The 20806-nt window shown below is 34.0% G+C and overlaps 1 protein-coding gene across 2 annotated transcripts in view; it reads left to right on the top strand.

Moving 5' to 3' along the window:
- Positions 1 to 20806, top strand: part of ADCY8 (adenylate cyclase 8) — a 397348-nt gene that overhangs the window by 305650 nt on the left and 70892 nt on the right. For both annotated transcript variants that reach the window (XM_051971100.1, XM_051971099.1), the window contains 3 exons: positions 3387 to 3588; positions 5242 to 5331; positions 8419 to 8591. In XM_051971100.1, the coding sequence (XP_051827060.1) occupies positions 3387 to 3588; positions 5242 to 5331; positions 8419 to 8591 (465 nt within the window). The remainder of the gene's footprint in view (positions 1 to 3386; positions 3589 to 5241; positions 5332 to 8418; positions 8592 to 20806) is intronic.

The raw sequence follows: 20806 nt of genomic DNA, 5'->3' as shown, positions 1-20806 counted from the left end.
ATCTCATTCTTTATGCCTAGGTCATGAACCCATTTTGACCTTATCTTAGTATATGGTGTTAAGTGTGGGTCAATGCCTAGTTTCTGGCATACTGATTTCCAATTTTCCCAGCAACTTTTGTCAAATAATGCATTCTTATCCCAAAAACTGGGGTCTTTGGGTTTGTCAAATGCTAGATTATTAAAATTATTGCTTGTTTTGTCCTTTGAAACTAACCTATTCTATTGATCAACTAGGCTATTTCTTAGCCAATACCAGATGGTTTTAGTAACTGCTGCTTTATAATATAATTTTAGATCTGGTACAGCTAGGCCATCTTCATTTGATTTGATTTTTCATTAATTCTCTCGAAATTTTTGACCTTTTTTTCCATATGAACTTTGTTGTTATTTTTTCTAGGTCATCAAAATAGTTTTTTAGGTGTCTGATTGGTATAGCGCTAAATAAATAGGTTAGTTTAGGTAGTATGGTCATCTTTATTATATTTGCTCTCCCAATCCAAGAGCATTTAATATTTTCCTAGTTGATTAGATCAGACTTAATTTGTGTGGAAAGTGTTTTGTAGCTTTGCTCATAAAGTTTCTGATTTTCCCTTGGCAGGTAGATTCCTAAATATTTTATACAATCAATAGTTACTTTAAATGGAATTTCTCTTTGTAACTCTAACTGTTGGGTTTTGTTAGTGATATATAAGAATGCTGATGACTTATGTGGGTTTATTTTGTATCCTGCAACTTTGCTAAAGGTGTGGATTGTTTCTAATAACTTTTTAGTAGAGTCTCTGGAGTTCTCTAAGTCTACTATCATATCATCAGCAAAGAATGATAATTTGTAATCTCTTTCTCAACTCTTATTGCCAAAGCTAGCATTTTTAATACAATATTAAATAGTAACGGTGATAGAGGGCAACCTTATTTCACTCCTGATCTTATTGGGAATGGTTGCAGTTTGTCCCCGTTACATATGATGCTTACTGCTGGTTTAAAATAGATGCTACTGATTATTTTAAGGAAAAGTCAATTTATTCCTATACTCTATACAGTAACAGCTGTAAAAACCAGGAACATCTTTTTGTTAGAGGTAGCACTTGGACTGAGCATGAAGAGATACAGGGCTTCCACATGAAAGAGGTTAGAAAGGAAAGCATTATAGTTATGAAGGAAAGACTATACAAAAACAAGAAAAAGAAATATTATTTATAAGGAAAAACAAATTAGTTGATGTGAGTGGAATAGAAAGTTGGGATAATAAATACATTCAAGTTTTTGTTTGTTTTTTTATTAATCAACAGTCATTTATTAAGCACCTACTCCATGTCAGCTATTTGAGCTCTAATTACCTGAAATATGAGGCAGGGGATAGGAAGAGACCATAAACTTATTAGTCCCTTGAGTTTGATGGTAGAATAGGAAAGTCTCAGAAGGAAGAAAAGAGTAAGGAACTGGAAAGCTAAAGATGGAATGTAATAATCATAATTGTACCCAAAGCCCTAACTACCTGAAATATGAGGCAGGGGATAGGAAGAGACCATGAACTTATCAGTCCCTTGAGTCTGATTGTGGGAGTAGAGAAGGTTCCAAAGGGAGAAAAGAGCAAGGAACTGGAAAGCTAGAGATGGAATATAATGATCATAATTGTACCGACTTGGTCAGAATGTTATTGGCTTACAAATTAGGTGGTTACTTAAAATCAATTTGTTAAAGTGCATTAAGCTATTAAAAAAAAATATGCTGAACCAGGAGTTCAGAGGTCTGGGATCTAGTCCTGAATCTGGTATTGGCTAGTTATCTTAATCCTGACCAAAATTTTTTTTTTGGTCTCTTTGGATCTTAATTTTCTTAGCTATAAAATGAGAGGATTCTACTTGTTAATATTGAAAGCTCCTTCCAGCTCTAACACTCTGAATAATTAAATAAATGGAATTTATCACTTACTTTTAGTGTTTAAAACAGAAAATACATCTTTGAACCATTATTTAGCATACATATGGTAATTCTGAGAAATTGTGAACAGAAGAAAGGAATTCCAGAACTGGAGACAACTATGCAAGCAGGTGTTAGTAGAAAAATGAGTTAAAGTTAGTTAAAGCTTCAAATTCTGCTTCATTGCTGTAACTTTTGACAAGTAACTTATTCTTTATGAATTTGAGTGTCCCCATTTGTAACATGAAAGGAATTGGACTATCGGTTCTTTAGTCAACAAGCATTTATTAAATTCACTATGGAATAATCACTGTGCTAAACTCTGGTGTTACAAAGGAAGGCAAAAAAAAAAAAATTTGTCTCTTCCTTCAAGGAGCTTACAGTGTAATGGAAGAAATAACATGCAACAAACATGTACAAAAAGATAAATAAAGGGTATGTTGAGAATAATCTTAAAGAGAAGCACTAAGATTAATGAGGAAAGGCCTCTTATAGGTGGGACTTTGGGTAAAGCTTGAAGAAAGCCAGGAAATCCAGGAGTTGAAGACAAGGAGGGAGAGAGTCACAGATATGAGAGAGAGTGAAAATGTCTGGAGTCAGGAGATGAATGATCTCTAATATTTTTCCCAGTTCTAGTTCCTAAGAACATATGACTAGAATATGTCTAATTCTAACCTTCTGATTTGGAAAACAAAGGATTTAATTAAGAGAATTATAATTAAGTTTTCTAAAGGAAGAAGTGGATAAATCCTTCACAGTGCCTCTACTTTCATGGAATACCAACACCTGAGCAAAGTATAAAAGTGCCAAGAGTCAATTACTATTAGTATCTACCCAAATGAAGGCAGGAAACAAACCCAGCAGATGATGGAATTGCAAGATGTGCCCAAAGAGTTTTCCATCTATAGTCACCCCTGAACCAATTAGGGAAGCAGATTTTATTGAGGCCCTTCAAACATTTGTAGGAACAATTAAATGGCTGGTATTTTGCTCTGGTGAAATCCACGCTACTAAAAAAAGAGGCTCAGAGTTGGCATTGAGTTTGGATTTGAACATCTGAGAAGGTGGAGGCTGACAGTGCATTGTAAGCCCCACATTTTGGGGCAGAGGGCATTTCTCCAGCTCTTGTAGCTAGGATATTGAGATAATCATCCCAGAAAAATGTTGCCTTGGCAGCCGTTGCCTAGTGAGATGAACAAATGAGAAGATGAGAGAAAAAATGGGCAGAAGCTATAAATCTAAACAAATATTTACTTTCAATGGCAAAGTATGCAATGTGAGAAGTATATTCTCAACTTAAATATTACCAAGTCTATTTTCCACTAATAGATTTTCCTTGAATGAAGCCTAAATGAAAAATGTTTGAGCCCTAGAAAAGGAGAATACCTGGTGAGATAGCTGGTAATGCCCAGCAAGAAGAGCCAACTAAGGTGAAATCACCCAGTGTTTTGTTCTTCTTCACAGGATGATGCCAATGGTCATTCAATTTTCTCTCCTGATCATGCTGCACTCGGCCCTTGTTCTTATCACCACAGCAGAAGATTATAAGTGCTTACCACTTATGCTGCGAAAAACTTGCTGTTGGATTAATGAGACCTACCTGGCCAGAAATGTTATCATCTTTGCCTCCATCTTGATTAATTTCCTTGGTGCCATCCTAAATATTGTAAGTATCTCTAAGCACTGGAAACAGAGCTGTCTAGCTTATAGGCTGAGAAAGTTTCTGTAATTTATAGATTTCTCACTCCTTTTCACAAAAAAAAAAAAAAAAAAAAAAGGCTAATGATCATGTTCCTGAACTAGGTCCTCACTACTACCCACCTCCTCCACACACAAACCCCTTAAGTGAGGATGGACCATAGTAAAAAAAAAAAAGGAGTTATGTAGTCAGATCCTGTTAAACCTACTACCCCTCACTGGTAGCGGTCATTTCTTATAAGTCACCATCTATCTATTACTTTGCCATCCAGAGATTATCCTTTGCATACCAATGCTAGTCAGTCAGTTTATATTATGTGAGTTCCCATGAATCATTGATTAAAGTTGAATATATTCCAACATGAATTCATTACGATCCTTGGAATAATTGTCATTTCTGTGTCAATTTGATATATTAGATTTTAAGAATTTACTAACCCTGACAAGGATAAAAGCATTGTAATTTTCCATAAATATTTTTATATACAAATACTTTGAGTTTTCTGGGCCAGATTTTAAGGATAACTATTTTAGGCTTTAATTAGAGCCTAATGGCTGGAGAGTTAGTACTTCAGTGGCTATTTAGACCACTACTATGTCATTAAATAGAATCATAGAACCCTTAAGAGTTGGAAGGTGCTTCAAAATTCATCTGGTACAATCTTTACCTGATGGTATGATGCACACAGGATCCTTGACATATGGTTATCTAACCTTGGGTTGGACACCTCCAGTGTGAAGAGTTCAGTAGGAAGTTCATTTTCCCTGTTTATAAATTGAGAAGATTGTATTACAATTTATGATCTTTTTTGATACCTCTAAATTCCATGACCCTGAGACAAGTCATACTATATAGTTCTAACTCTTATGAGTTACTTGAGCTGTGCTACCTCCCCGTTATATTTGGTTCTCATCTCTGTAGTCAGTTTAAACCCTACTTCTTAGAAGACATCTTTACTGGCAATTGGAAGGGTCCTTCTCATAAGCCATCTAATCCAACACCCCTATTTGGATAAGAATTATTCCTAAAACATAAATGGTAAGTGATAAATGATAACCCTATTGAGCATCTTTACCAAGTCTGTCATCTATGTGGTAAAACCTTGTTTATGTGGTAAAGTCCAATGAAGTCACTGAGATGCTAAGGAATGGGCAAACTGCCCCATTTCTTTTGACAAGCACTAAATTTTTAGTCTCTTTTATTTCTCATGTCTTGTATTCTTACATCCATCTACTATCCTCTCCTTTTCCAACAGGATACTATACTATTTGTTCCTTATTCTAAAATAATAGCCCCTAAGGTCCTTTACATCTCTGATAATCTATTATTCTCTTGTATTTTAACATTATATATTCTAAGGTCCCTTACAACATGATGCTCTCTATTCTTTCACTCTATATTCCAAGATCCCATCTAGCTCTGAACTTCTGTGTGATAACATATACCTACCCTGACACTCTATGGTCTTATAATTCTTTAAATGGCTTGGACTCCAAAAGAGCCTGTGGCCAAACATCTGGTCTCTCCTAGGGTATTCATTTAAGAGCAGCTAATAAGCACCCTGTGTAGCCTCAATCTTACTGACTCAGTGTTCCTGTTTTTGTTTGTTTTTATCCCCAGTTGTGGTGTGATTTTGACAAGTCAATACCCTTGAAGAACCAGACTTCCAATTCGTCGGCTGTATTTACAGATATCTGCTCATACCCAGAGGTATATATAAGTTCCCTTTGGCAAATCTTGGGCATAGTTAATTCAACATGACTCCCTTTTTAAATGAGCACATTTGATGGACATGCCTCCAGGAAACAAGACAGTAAGTCTCTCTTACTAAAAAAAGCAGAGCTAAATTTAAACAGAGAAAGAGAGTAGAGAGAGAGAAGGATCATGACAATTACATGGCCAAAGGAAACTTCTAATGTGAGGAAAAAACTCTGGTAGACTCTAATAGCATTAACTATTAAAACCACTAAGAATGTTGGAGACCAAAAACCATCCTCTCTCAAGAAAACTGAAATCCAGAGAGATAAATAACACTCATAATGGCTCATCTGTATAAAGTTCTATATAATTATAAAAGCTTCATATCTATTAATAATTCACATTAATATGGAATTCCAAGGTTAATTAAATCCGTTTCCTCACAGCAATATTATGACTATGTATATAATGGGAATTGAACTCAGGAAGACCCAAGTTCTAATCACACCTCAGATACTCTGGGCAAGGCACTTTTAATTTCTTTCAGCCTCAGTTTCTTCATCTGTAAAACAGGAGTAATAACACCTATTTCACAGGGTTATTATGAGGTAACATACATGGAGCACTTTGCACATCTCAAAGCACTACACAAATATTATCCATTTGCATAATTTTGTTCTTTTTCATTTTAGAGATGAGAAAACTAAGATTCTGACTGATCATGACTCACTCAGGGCCATGGTATCAGTAATAGGGGTATATAAGGCACAATGACAAAGCAGCAGAATGTATTCTGGGAACACAAAGTAATCATATCTGATTGGATTATGGAGTAGATGGCTAAGAATAGTTAGGATAAGACAAGACTAGAAATCACAACATTTTGAGTTATATTTTTATCTGATTGTTTGTTTTGCTTTCCAATATCAGTGAACTGCTATATCACATGAGTTTTAGGGAGGATCAGGAGCCAAGGTAAAGTGGAATAATTAAGAGGAAAAGGCTCCCATGGAATCTTTCTCAAGTGTCCAGTGATTGTATGTCTTATTGGAAGAAGCTAACAGCTAGCCATAGTTGGCATCTTCCTATAGTCTTTCCTACTGGAAAGCTAAGACTGGTAGATTACTTAAATTCAAGAATTCTAAGCTGCAGTGGGGTAAATTCTATAGACAATACACATTAATGTTAACATGTATCTGATAAAGCCTTTTTTGCAGATATAGACACTGAGATGTTAAGGAAAGATAAACTGGCCTATTTAGGAAATGGAGCAGATCAAGACTTCTATACCAATTATAAAGGGATTGTTCCTGTGAATAACTACTTTCAGTCTAACAAGATAGGGATATCCCACTTCCAAAGGTGGGGTGGAAAAGGAATAAACCAGTGGGGAGATATTTGGCCAAAGTACCAACATTCTAGAACACAGAACAGTCATGCTATTTGGAAGGTTTCCTAAGACATGGAGCAAGTCTATAGAACATGTTGTGATACAAACATCCCATGAAGATTCCACTTGAGGTTCAAAGATATACAAAAGTATGTCTAATGGGATCAGGGAGGGAAGGAGGGGATAGGTATGTGGGGGAGGGGGGGTAAGAGAGGGTGGGGGTGAGGGTGTTATGTATATATGTACGTATTACAGATGAAGGATGGGAGTTAAGTATAATGCATCACTATAGAAATGTCCTAAAGCATCCCAGAACCTAGATTTTCAGAGATAAAGAAGACCTTGGAAATCATATGCTCCAAATTCTTCATTTTAGAGAGGAAGAAAAGAAGACTGAGAAGTGGAGTGAACTTTCCATACAGCTAATGAGTACTCAGCAAAGGTCCTTCTACTACCTCCTTTTTGCGAAATTTTGTGAATCCAGAAATTGGCAGAGAACTAGAAATACTTATCCCTCCGTAGCAACACCAGAGTTATATAATAGCTGAAGGGAGTTTTCAGGAAGATACAATGTTATTCTGTCTTCACCACTTTGAGAAAAGGAAAAGGGATGGGGGACAACCCAGTATTTCTGTTTTATTGATAGTCACCAAACTTTTGACTCAGTTATATTCCCTCTGTACTTTACTGTCAATTCCAGAGCTATGGTTTTATAATTTTCAGTTTGAGAAAGGAAGGGGTAGGGGGGAGGGGAAGAGAAGGAAGATAATGGAACTATTTGGATTTGAGAACTGAAAGCAGCTGAAGAATAGAACAATTGAGAAAGAGAGTAAAGGTCAAACATGGTAAAACCTAGTCAGACTTATTAATCACATAGGTTAGATTTACAAAATTATAACTAAGGAAACAATAAGGAATTGCCCAACTGGAAGCTACAACTAAGAATAGAGGGCATGTAGGAGATGTTTTGGGCATCCAGAAGCAATAATGATAGAACAATTGACAAGATGAAGAAAGTATGATCTAAGAAAGAAATTACAGAAGTCAAAATATTAGTATGGGCTAAATTTGAACACAAATGTAATAATAATTCAGGTGATTGATGGAAGGTTGTTCAATGAGACATCAATCTGAATATTGAATCATGATAGATGGAGTATCTAGGGGTTGGAGTACAGAGGAATATTGTGAGTTAGTTCCTGAACTCATTAAATTAAGGAGGGAAAGTCACGTAGATGTTTGCAGGTGATAAGATTTTGATAAGAATAATTAATCTAATTAGGAGTTCCACTTTAAAATCCAAGCTTCTGGTTTCATCTTAACCCACTACATAATGGATAATATTGAGCAAATCACTACAGCTTGTTGCAACTGAATTATCTTATTTTTAAATGACACCCATGGACAATATTAACTTTAAAGTAGTATATTACTCAAGAATTCTATAATTTTATGATTCAAACATGTCTAGAACATAGGGATGGCAAGAAAGACAGTGAGAGATGCAAAAAGATAGACTCTAAAAGCACCAACTTATAAAGAGTGTTTCACCAATTTAATAGGAAAGTATGGATTTCAAACAGAGGAAACTGGAAACCTCATGATATCTACATAAGAAAATCAGTCATTTGTGACATGTTACTATTGTACATCAGCCTGGAATATTCCTACTCAAGACTACTGAATTTAATCATCTTTTCTGTCTTTAGTATTTTGTCTTCACGGGTGTGTTGGCCATGGTGACCTGTGCAGTTTTCCTGAGACTTAATTCTGTTCTGAAACTGGCTGTGTTGCTGATTATGATTGCAATCTATTCTCTACTAATGGAGACCATTTATGCTTCCCTATTTCTGCACTATGACAACTTTAATCACAATGGAGAGTAAGTATTATTTTTCACATGTTTTTGGAATGCTCTTTCTTTGATGGACTTTTGAAGGTAGTACCTGACTATTCCTTTTTTTTTTTTTTTTAATAACTTTTTATTGACAGAACCCATGCCAGGGTAATTTTTTACAGCATTATCCCTTGCATTCACTTCTGTTCTGATTTTTCCTCTCCTTCCCTCCACCCCCTCCACCACATGGCAAGCAGTCCTTTACATGTTAAATAGGTTACAGTATATCCTAGATACAATCTATGTGTGCAGAACCGAACAGTTCTCTTGTTGCACAGGGAGAATTGGATTCAAAAGGTATAAATAACCCGGGAAGAAAAACAAAAATGAAAGCAGTTTATATTCATTTCCCAGTGTTCTTTCTTTGGGTGTAGCTGCTTCTGTCCAAGCTTGATCAATTGAAACTGAATTAGCTCTCTTTATTGAAGAGATCCACTTCCATCAGAATACATCCGCAAACAGTATCGTTGTTTAGGTATATAATGATCTCCTAGTTCTGCTCATTTCACTTAGCATCAGTTCATGTAAGTCTTGCCAGTCCCCTCTGTATTCATTCTGCTAGTCATTTCTTACAGAACAATAATATTCCATAACGTTCATATACCACCAATGTACTCAACTATTCTCCAGTTGATGGGCATTCATTCATTTTCCAGCTTCTAGCCACTATGAACAGGGATGCCACAAATATGTTGGCACATACAGGTCCCTTTCCCTTCTTTAGTATCTCTTTGGGGTATAAGCCCAGTAAAAACACTGCTGGATCAAAGGGTATGCACAGTTTGATAACTTTTTGAGCATAGTTCCAAATTGCTCTCCAGAATGGCTGGATGTGTTCATAATTCCACCAACAATGTATCAATGTCCCTGTTTTCCCACATCCCCTCCAACATTCCACATTATCTTTCCCTGTCATTCTAGCCAATCTGACAAGTGTGTAGTGGTATCTCAGAATTGTCTTAATTTGCATTTCTCTGATAAATAATGATTTGGAGCATATTTTCATAAAACTATAAATAGTTTTAATTTCTTCATCTGAGAATTATCTGTTCATATCCTTTGACCACTTATCAATTGGAGAATGGCTTGATTTCTTATAAATTAGAGTCAATTCTCTATATATTTTGGAAATGAGGCCTTTATCAGAATCTTTGACTGTAAAAATGTTTTCCCAGCTTATTGTTTCCCTTCTAATCTTGTCTGCATTTGTTTTGTTTGTACAAAAACTTTTCAATTTGATATAATCAAAATTTTCTATTTTGTAGTCAATAGTGATCTCTAGTTCTTCTTTGGTCATAAATTCCTCCCTCTTCCACAGGTCTGAGAGGTAAACTATCCTATGCTCTTCCAATTTATTTATAATCTCATTCTTTATGCCTAGGTCATGAACCCATTTTGACCTTATCTTGGTGTACGGTGTTAAGTGTGGGTCAATGCCTAGTTTCTGGCATACTGATTTCCAATTTTCCCAGCAACTTTTGTCAAATAATGCATTCTTATCCCAAAAACTGGGGTCTTTGGGTTTGTCAAATGCTAGATTATTAAAGTTATTGCTTGTTTTGTCCTTTGAAACTAACCTATTCTATTGATCAACTAGGCTATTTCTTAGCCAATACCAGATGGTTTTAGTAACTGCTGCTTTATAATATAATTTTAGATCTGGTACAGCTAGGCCACCTTCATTTGATTTTTTTTTTCATTAATTCTCTCGAAATTTTTGACCTTTATTTTTCCATATGAACTTTGTTGTTATTTTTTCTAGGTCATCAAAATAGTTTTTTGGGAGTCTGATTGGTATAGTGCTAAATAAATAGATTAGTTTAGGTAGTATGGTCATCTTTATTATATTTGCTCTCCCAATCCAAGAGCATTTAATATTTTTCCAGTTGATTAGATCAGACTTAATTTGTGTGGAAAGTGTTTTGTAGTTTTGCTCATAAAGTTTCTGATTTTCCTTGGCAGATAGATTCCTAAATATTTTATACAATCAATAGTTACTTTAAATGGAATTTCTCTTTGTAACTCTAACTGTTGGGTTTTGTTAGTAATATATAAGAATGCTGATGACTTATGTGGGTTTATTTTGTATCCTGCAACTTTGCTAAAGGTGTGGATTGTTTCTAATAACTTTTTAGTAGAGTCTCTGGGGTTCTCTAAGTGTACCATCATATCATATCAAAGAGTGATAATTTGGTTTCCTCATTGCCTATTCTTATTCCTTTAATCTCTTTCTCATCTCTTATTGCCAAAGCTAGCATTTCTAATACAATATTAAATAGTAACGGTGATAGTGGGCAACCTTGTTTTACTCCTGATCTTATTGGGAATGGTTGCAGTTTGTCCCCGTTACATATGATGCTTACTGCTGGTTTAAAATAGATGCTACAGATTATTTTAAGGAAAAGTCCATTTATTCCTATACTCTCAAGAGTTTTTAATAGGAATGGATGTTGGATTTTATCAAATGCTTTTTCTGCATCTATTGAGATGATCACATGGTTTTTGTTAATTTGATTATTAATATGGCCAATTATACTGATAGTTTTCTTAATGTTGAACCAGCCCTGCATTCCTGGTATAAATCCTACTTGATCATGGTGTATTATCCTGGGGATAATTTTCTGTAGTCTTTTTGCTAATATCTTATTTAAGATTTTAGCATCAATATTCATTAGGTAGATTGGTCTATAATTTTCTTTCTCTGTTTCAATTTACCTTGTTTAGGTATCAGTACCATGCCTGTGTCATAAAAGGAATTTGGTAGGACTCCTTCATTCCCTATTTTTTTTTTTCAAATAGTTTATAAATCATTGGGGCTAATTGTTCTTTGAATGTTTGGTAGAATTCACATGTAAATCCATCTGGTCTGAGGGATATTTTTTTTTTAGGGAGTTGATTAATAGCTTGTTCTATTTCTTTTTCTGAAATGGGACTGTTTAAGCAATTTACTTCCTCCTCTGATAATCTGGGAAGCCTATATTTTTGGAGGTAGTTATCCATTTCACTTAGGTTATCAAATTTATTGGCATAAAGTTGGACAAAGTAACCCCTTACTATTTCTTTAACTTCCTCTTCATTGGTGGAAAGTTCTCCCTTTTCATTTTTAAAACTACTAATTTGATTTCCCTCTCTCCTTTTTCTAATCATATTTACCAAAGGTTTATCAATTTTATGGTTTTTTTCATAAAACCAACTCTTAGTTTTATTTATTAGTTCAATAGTTTTTTTTTTACTTTCTATATTATTAATTTCTCCTTTTAATTTTAGAATTTCAAGTTTAGTAATTGATTGGGGTTTTTTAATTTGGTCTTTTTCTAGCTTTTTAAGTTGCAGGCCCAATTCGTTGATCTTCTCTTTTTCTATTTTATTCAAGTAAGTTTCTAAGGATATAAAATTTCCCCTTATTACCATTTTGGCTGCATCCCATAAATTTTGGTATGATGTCTCACTGTTGTCATTATCTTGAGTGAAATTATTAATTGTGTCTATAATTTGCTGTTTCACCCAATCATTCTTTAAGATGAGATTATTTAGTTTCCAATTACTTTTTGGTCTATTTACACCTAACTTTTTGTTGAATGTAGTTTTTATTGCATTGTGATCTGAAAAGAAAGCATTTCCTATTTCTGCCTTCCTGAATTTAATTTTGAGGTCTTTATGTCCTAATATATGGTCAAATTTTGTGTAGGTTCCATGAACTGCTGAGAAGAAAGTATACTCCTTTCTGTCACCATTCAGTTTTCTCCAGAGATCTATCATACCTAATTTTTCTAATATTTTATTTACCTCTTTAATTTCTTTCTTATTTGTTTTGTGATTTGATTTATCTAAATCTGAGAGTGCAAGATTGAGATCTCCCACTATTATAGTTTTGCTGTCTATTAATTCTTGCAATTCTCTTAACTTCTCCTTTAGGAAGTTAGATGCTGTACCACTTGGTGCATATATGTTTAATACTGATATTGCTTCATTGTCTATAGTACCCTTTATCAATATATAGTTTCCTTCCTTATCTCTTTTAATTAGATCAACTTTTGCTTTTGCTTTATCTGAGATAAGGATGGCTACCCCTGCTTTTTTTACTTCACCTACCTTTACTCTGTATGTATCTCCCTGTTTTAAATGTGTTTACTGTAAACAACATATTATAGGGTTCTAACTTTGGATCCAGTCTGCTATCCACCTCCTCTTTATGGGAAAGTTCATCCCATTCACATTTATGGTTAAAATTACTAATTCTGTATTTCCCGCCATCCTAATATCCCCAGATTTTTCTTTTTCTTCCCCTCCTTCCCTTCTTCCCTAGTGTTAAACTTATTGGTCCCACTTGTGTCACGCAGCTCTCCCTCTTTAGTATCCCTCTTTCCTCCCTTTGAATCCCTTCCCCTTTCTAGTACCTGACTATTCCTTATGTCATCTAGCACAGTTCTGGGTACACAGACATGTGTGTGCAATAAATGTTTTCTAATTAATCATGTGAAAGATGTGAATGGAAGCAGAGGGTCACAATCTGCATTTGATGTGACTCTAAACAGTGACACACAACAAGAGAAGCTGAGTCATTATACTCCAGAGAGCTTAGAAACTAGAAAGGTAGGAAACAGAGCAGTAAAACAATGGAGAAAATGGTGGGTTAAGACATGTATTTTTTGCATTTATTTATTAGTTTTTGATATTTGCTTTTATAAGATTTTGATTTCCATCTTTTCTCCCTCTCCTTACCCCTCATCAATATAGTAATCAATTTGATATAGATTATGCACATACAATCATATTAAACATTTTTCCACATATTGTGAAAGAAGTATCAGAACAAAAGGAAAAAAATCATAAGGAAGAAAGAAAAACAACAAAAGTGGAAATAGTTTGCTTCAATCTGCAGACTCCATGGTTCTTACTCTGGATGTGGCTAGCATTTTTCTTCAAGAGTCTTTTAGAATTGTCTTAGTTCATTGAATTGCTAAGAAGAGCAAAGTCTATCCAAGTTCATTATCTGCACAATGTTGCTCCTGGTTCTGTTCACTTCACTCAGCATTAGTTCATGTAAATCTTTCCAGGTTTTTCCGAAATCCACCTGTTCCTTTTTTCTTAAGCAGACTGGTTCTGCTCATGATTTGAGGTTCATTACCAAAATTCTAAGGAAATTATTTCATTTGGTGCTGTGTAGTAGCAAAAGTTGAGACTTGTTCAAGACTTTAGAATGAGAATACACTTCACAACAGTACAGTTTCCATGTGCAAATGATCTGAGTGTGGATTTAGCAAGACCAGAACTCTAGGGACTTAATCCAACAATTTTATATCCTCTGGAGAAAAGGAGTTCTAAGAAACCCACTTTTGGTTTTCTTTGTCTTTGAACTTTGGGAGTATCTAAGTTGGAGATCTTGGATCACTTGATCATGAGTGAAATGCCAGCAAAGATTTTCCCAAGGATTTTCTGCACAGTACATGCCTGAGTAACTTTGCTGGAAATCTCTCTTTCCTCATAGCAAAGGAAAGGCAGCAATAAGATGCCTCTCTATTAGAATTCATGGACAAATCTTTAAGTGTGAAATTTAACAATAACACAGTGCACTAGCACCTGCCTTTCCACATAAAGTTTTAGAGGTTTCTCTTCTATAAAGTTCTTTTTTGTTGTTTTTTTTTTCTGATAAAACATAAACATTAATTTTTAAATACACGTTTCTTTATGAATCTTTATAAATGGGAGAGAAAAATCAGGAGATAAGGGAAAATCCATGAAAGAAAGAAAAAAAAGAAGGAAAAAGCTTTTGTTGATTTACATTCAGTCTCCACCTTCAATAAAGTCTTAACAAAACTGGAGAATATCTAAAGAAAAGCAACTTTGAATCTAGTAAGGTCATAGAAGGGAAACGTGATAAAACTGATTCAAATTGGACAAATAGATGGTGAGGAGAGTTCTATTCTCTATAGAATAGTGAAAACCAATTTAATTCAGAAGATAAATTCAAGCTCTGATTCTAACATTGGTTAGAAGTAAAACCATCAACAAATCACTTATTTTCTAAGCCCCAATTTATCTCTCTTTAAAGTGGAAATATATTAATTATGCTACTTAAGTCACAGAGTTGTTTGAATGCAATTCTTTACTCTGTACTTTAAGCTTTTGCCTATTAAGAACATATTTAATTTAGAAGAATCATATCTTTTAGGTAGTATAGTACAGTGGACAGAGAGCTTGTCTTGGAGCCAAGAAAAACTGAGTTCAAGTCCTATCTTAAACATCTACTGGCTGTCTAGTCCAAAATCAAGTTACTTGATATTACATTTTTTGAGGCAATTCTGTAAGAATCATAAATTTCAGAAAAGGAGAGTGGCTGTGCCTTGGTAAAAGGCATCTAGGAGTTTCCTAACTAATGAATTCTCAGGTCTACTCAAAATATATCATATGTATGTAGAATGGACTCCAAGTTCCATATAGACATTTAAAATAGATGTGTACTCTTGAAATAGGTTATCCCTATAACATAAATGAATTTGCGATTACTAGGGAAACAACTCTCTTCCTAATGGACCAAAACTCTACAACTAAGTTCAAAAAAACTCCAGGCCTCTTGCTATCCATATCATGGTTTTATTTCTTTAGCATTCTTCCAGTTTCAGGAGTCATAATCAGGAGATCTGATTCTCTTTGTTAAATGGAGTCTCTGCCACAAACTCCTCTGAAGTATTAAAGGATCACAGATTTAGAGCAGGGAAAAACTTTAGTGGTTCCATCTAATTCATTCAATTATAGATGAAGAAACAGGAACTTTCTAGCTGAATTATTCTTCCAAGTCATTTAATCTCTCTAAACCTAGATTCATAGGTTCATATTTAGGAGTTATCAGAGAAAAGTGCATGTAAAATTCCATATAAAACTTAAAACATTATAGCAATGTCAAATAAAAAGTGCATCTCAGAGTAAGGAAGATGACTTCTCTGAAATACTATCTGACTCTGTGCAAAGTAGTTAACCTCTCAACTCCTAGTAACTCTGTAGAACATTAAATTACAGAGCAGATGCCAAAATGCATTAATGGAAGAGTTTCTTTACTAGGAATTCAGCACATAAATGAAACCACAAGTCTGAGACAAAAATAATTAGACCTTGTCAAACACTTTTCATTTTCAATATAACCTTTTAGAATTCAGAACTGCTGTTACATCACAATGAGGTATCAATGCCACACCTTGATGTCATAATAATAATGTTGTTTATCAGGAATAAGTGGGTATGGATATAATCTTAGTCACCAAAACACCAAATAGGAGAACTGGAAGATAACCCTTGACATTTAAATAGAAGCTTTTGGGACAAGTAACAGACCTTCTTCCAAAGTAGATATTAAGTGTGTGAAACTATAAAGCTGTAAAAACTAAAAGCATAAATAGAATTTATATGGAGCCATCTATTAAACTTTTCTTGGTCATAGGAAGAGCACTGAACTAAAAGACAAGAGATCTGGGTCCTTGTTCTCCCTCTCTACTAGCTATCAGTATGACCTTGAGCAAATTATTTTCTGATCCTGTGTTTCCTCATGTATCAAACTAAAGAGTTGGTTTCAATAGTCTTTTGGATTATTGTCCAATTCTATCATTCAAAATCCATCCAATTTTGAGATTCCAAAATTTAAATTCTTGGTGGGAACCATACCCTTGCTTTATAATCCAATGTCAACTTCAAGAAGTGATTAAGTCCTTCCCACACACATTTTTTGTTTGAGTAATAGCTCTATGATGGTTTACCAGAGATTCTGTAAAAAGCATTCCTTTTCAGAACTATTTTGAACAAGACATGAAAAAAGAGAAAGATCATAAATTTAGAATTTGAAAGTGGTTTAGAGATCAACTGATCCAATACCGTAGTTTGACAGGTGAAGAAAGTGCGGCTTAGAGAAGTGAAATTACTTGCCTTTGGTCACATAGGAACTAAGTGACAAAGGTGAGATTTGCATCCAAGTTTTTCTGACTCCAAGTTCAGAGGTCTCTTCTGATTTTAAACATGAGGTGTTTGAAATTTTATGTTTTCACAAGAAGCTACAACAGCTTCAAACTCAGGTAAAAGGGATAAGATGGAGTAAGAAAAGGAATGCAAAATACTGGTCAATTCATTTGTTCCCCCATGGCCTCAACTTCCTCTTCTTCAAAATGAGAGGTTCAGATTAAATCATGTCTAAGATATCTTCAAGTTAGAAAAATCTCTGATTCTATGAATATATGTGTAAATAAATTCTACTTTGGGATGTTATTAAACTAAGCCACCTCCCAATTACCTCCTAAGAAATGACATTTCATTCCCTGGAGTCCTTGAATATTCAGTACTGGAAAGAGAGGTTCATGTAATTATTCAGTTTCTCAGCAGCAAAATTTAACACTAGTCTCTTATTTGGGATTCACAGGAGAACTTGTAATTAAATTCTCTTCCATGGGTACAAACATAAATATAATGCCAAGTTTATTGCTGATGATGTTGGAATATAAAAGAAATGGAAAATTAGATCTTTTTCAGGTTCTTTCTGACCAATTTATCTGGGCTTTTATTGACTGACATTTTGCTATAAGCTAAGAAGAATTAAAAAAAAAACAGAAAACCTTTTTAGCTCCTCAGCTCCAAAGCTTCATAAATCATCCATTTAGTCATGACCATTAAGCAAGTCAAAAGGTACATGGACTCCTTGCAAGATGTGCCCATTTCCAAGAAATTAACTAATTGCATTTTGGTTTTCCTTTAATTGATGGATAACTAAATCTTTTAAAATCCCTTTGTTATACTGAGGATTGTGTCATTTGGATGATTTTATATCTCGATCCAAATTTATAAAGTAAACCTCGGTAAATATTTGTTCATGAGCTATCAATCCTGTCAGAGAAGTAGCATGATATGTAAGAAATTTTGCTGCATTTTCAATCAAAGGACCTGGGTCCATATGCTACATCTACTATTTATTGTCCATGTGATGATGATGATGATGAAGATGATTGACATTTATGTAGCATCAACTATGTGCTCAGCAGTATTTTTGTCCAATATCCAGTAAGGGGCTAAATAGAATCCATTGGACTTCAAATAAATTTTTAAAATGAGAGACAATAATCATAATTTCATACAAGGCAACAATGAAAACTGATATAGTTGAACTGCATTATGCTCAAGGATGGCGTAGATGAGAAAATGGTATCAAAATACACACAGAATTGCATAGAATCTAAATTTATTTTTTAAAACTCTAATCAAACCATAAGGTGAAATAGACAAGAAAACAATAATAGAGGCTTCATAGTGCTCCTTTTAGACCCAGATAAATCTAACAAGAAGATAATAAACAAGGAGGAAGTTAAAGACTTGAAAATTATTTTTCAGTTAGAAATAATAGATTAATGGTTATTACATAATGGGAATTATAAGAAGCATGCATATTTCTTGCTTAACATTTTATTTTTAAAATTGACCATATTGTAGGGCATTTAAAAAAACATCTACAAATGCAGAAAAGTAGAAATATTAGATATGCCCTTTACTAACTATAATAAAATAACAATTATAATTAATAAGAGGTATGAGAAGAAAAGATTCAAACTCAAAGGCAAATGAAACAATCTATTCCTAAAGAAAATAAACTTCTTAAGACAACTCACAAAAACTTTTAAAAACTAGCCAAAGCAGTATTTATGGGGGAAAATTTATACTTGTCAACATTTTCATCTACAGGAGTTTAAGAAAAAAGAAGAAATCAATCTATTTATCATGCAACTGAAAAAAAAAAAAAACCAACAAAACTCAAGCTAAACCGAAAATAGAAGTTGCCAAAAATAAAGACAAAGATACATAATTTAAATGAATTAAATGAATCAGTTTTTTTTTTAAACTCATAAAATGTGCAGGATACCAGTTAATTTATAAAGAGCAAAAAAGGAATACTAAATTATAAAAATCAAAAAGAAAAAAGAGGTATTCACACACAAAAAAATGATGTAATAAAGAAAATTGTTTTGACAAGCTATATGCCAACAAAAATGATAAATAAAATGGATGAATACTTATAAAATATGTTTTAGCAATTATTATTATTATTAATATCTTGAGAGGAAAATGTGGATTAAATTGTGGCAAGTAATAATTAGGCTTCATCTATTTATCTTCCTCTGGGCCTACTATAGTAAGAATCCTAAATACCTTGTCTCAGATGAAAAAATATCTTTTTTTTTTTTAAGGCAAAATCCTGTATATGAATCCTTCATCGCATGCCATTCCAGTGCATCTCACTCTTTCCTTAATTTTCAATCCCTCTCTACCTACTGGCTTCTTCTTTATTGCCTACATCCACATCTACACCTCCTCCATTCTTAAAAACTCTCACATGATCTGACCACCCCCAATAACTAACATCTATATCTCTCTTTATTTTGATGACCAAACTTCTTAAGAAAGGTGCCTGTAATTAATACTTCCATCTCCTCTCCTCTTACTCTAAACTTTCTGGCTTCTAATCTCATCAGACAACTATACAAAGTTACTCTCTATTAATAGTCACCTGAAGCATAATAGATTCTACTACAGCCTTTTACCTTTACTCTGTATGTATCACTCTGCTTTAAATGTGTTTCTTGTAAACAACATATTGTACGATTTGGGCTTTTAATCCAATCTTCTTTCCAATTAAGTTTTATAGGAGAGTTCACTCCATTCACATCTACAATTAAAACTACTAATTCTGTATTTCCTGCCATCTTATTAATCCCAAATTATACTTTTCTCTTTCCTTTTTCCCTTTCCCTCAAACTCAGCATATCTAAAACAAAAATCATATTTTTCCCAAACCCCAAATTTCCTATTACTGGTGAAGTTAACACCATTATCCCAATCACCCATATTTGCAACCTCACTTGCTCTCCCCTGCAATATCAAATCTCTTTCAAGTCTGTTGTTTCTATCATGACAGAACCTCTCATAAACATCCCTTCTTTCCTATCAGAACTGCCCGCCTGACACAGGTCTTCAGCACCTCACAAATGGACTATTGCAATAATTTATCTCTTGGTCTCCTTGCCTCAAGTCTTACCCTACTCAGACTCATCTTAGCTGTCAAAATGGTCTTTCTAACATGTAAATCAGACAATGTAGCACACTTTTTCACTTAATAACGTCCAGTATCCCTTTATTACCTCCAAGATCAATTATAAAAGTCATGTTTGTCCTTAAAAACCTCTTCTATTTTTCCTCCCTATCTTTCCACTCTTCTTATACTTTACTCCCTTCCATTCAACCAATCAATAAACATTCATTAAACACCTACTATTGTTGGGTACTTGACAATCCAGAAACTCTGACCTTTCTCACAAGAATGCTTCATTTCCCAACTTTATCCCCTACTTTTAGAACATTCTCTCTTCTCATCTGCATTTTTTGGTTTATTGGCTTCCTTTAAGACATAGCTTATATGACATGTTTACAAGACCAACTAACCCTCCCCCAGTCCTAGTGTCTTCCCTTTGAGATTCCCTTCCCCACTATACTGTGTACTGTGTATATATATATAGTTTTTTCCAACATTTCTTCCCATTAGAATGAAAACTTGATAATTGGGACCATGTTTTTGCCTTTCTTTCAATATCCATTTCTTAATATTTTGGCATTGTTCTTTGAGCACAGTATTTGTTGGTTGACTTTTATTTTTGTATTCTAGCATTTAGCATAGTACGTAGCATATAGTAAACACTTAATAAATACTTGTTGATTGATTAATTGGCAGCCTTTGCAAAGATATAAAGGTAGAAGAGAAAATGACTACCAGGTTTTAAAAATATCAATAAACCAATTCAACTGGAAAAGAATGTATGAAAAGGAGCAATATGTAATATATCTGAAAAGATAGCCTGGAGGATTTACCACCATGCCTAGTACATGGCAGGTGCTTAATAAATGTTTGTCAATTGAATGATTAATTGACTGGATTCTGAATCAAAATGTAATAAGAGCAAGAAATGTAGCCAAAATCATCTAAGAACATTTGAAAAGATTACACTCTCCAAAGGAACAGGTTTCATGAAAGATACAACATGATAGAGACCTTGAAAGAAGAGAGTGATTCAGGAGACCAAAGTAGAGTGTTGGGTTAGGAGGAGAAAATGAAGTTTTCTAGGTATGTACCGTGTTTCCCCGATAATAAGACATTGTCTTATTATTTTTTTTTTTGGACA

Source organism: Antechinus flavipes, chromosome 1, assembly GCF_016432865.1.
Source record: "Antechinus flavipes isolate AdamAnt ecotype Samford, QLD, Australia chromosome 1, AdamAnt_v2, whole genome shotgun sequence".
NCBI classification, from domain to species: domain Eukaryota; kingdom Metazoa; phylum Chordata; class Mammalia; order Dasyuromorphia; family Dasyuridae; genus Antechinus; species Antechinus flavipes.
The sequence above is the reverse complement of the archived record's forward strand: the minus strand, read 5'-3'. Positions and strand labels throughout refer to the sequence as shown.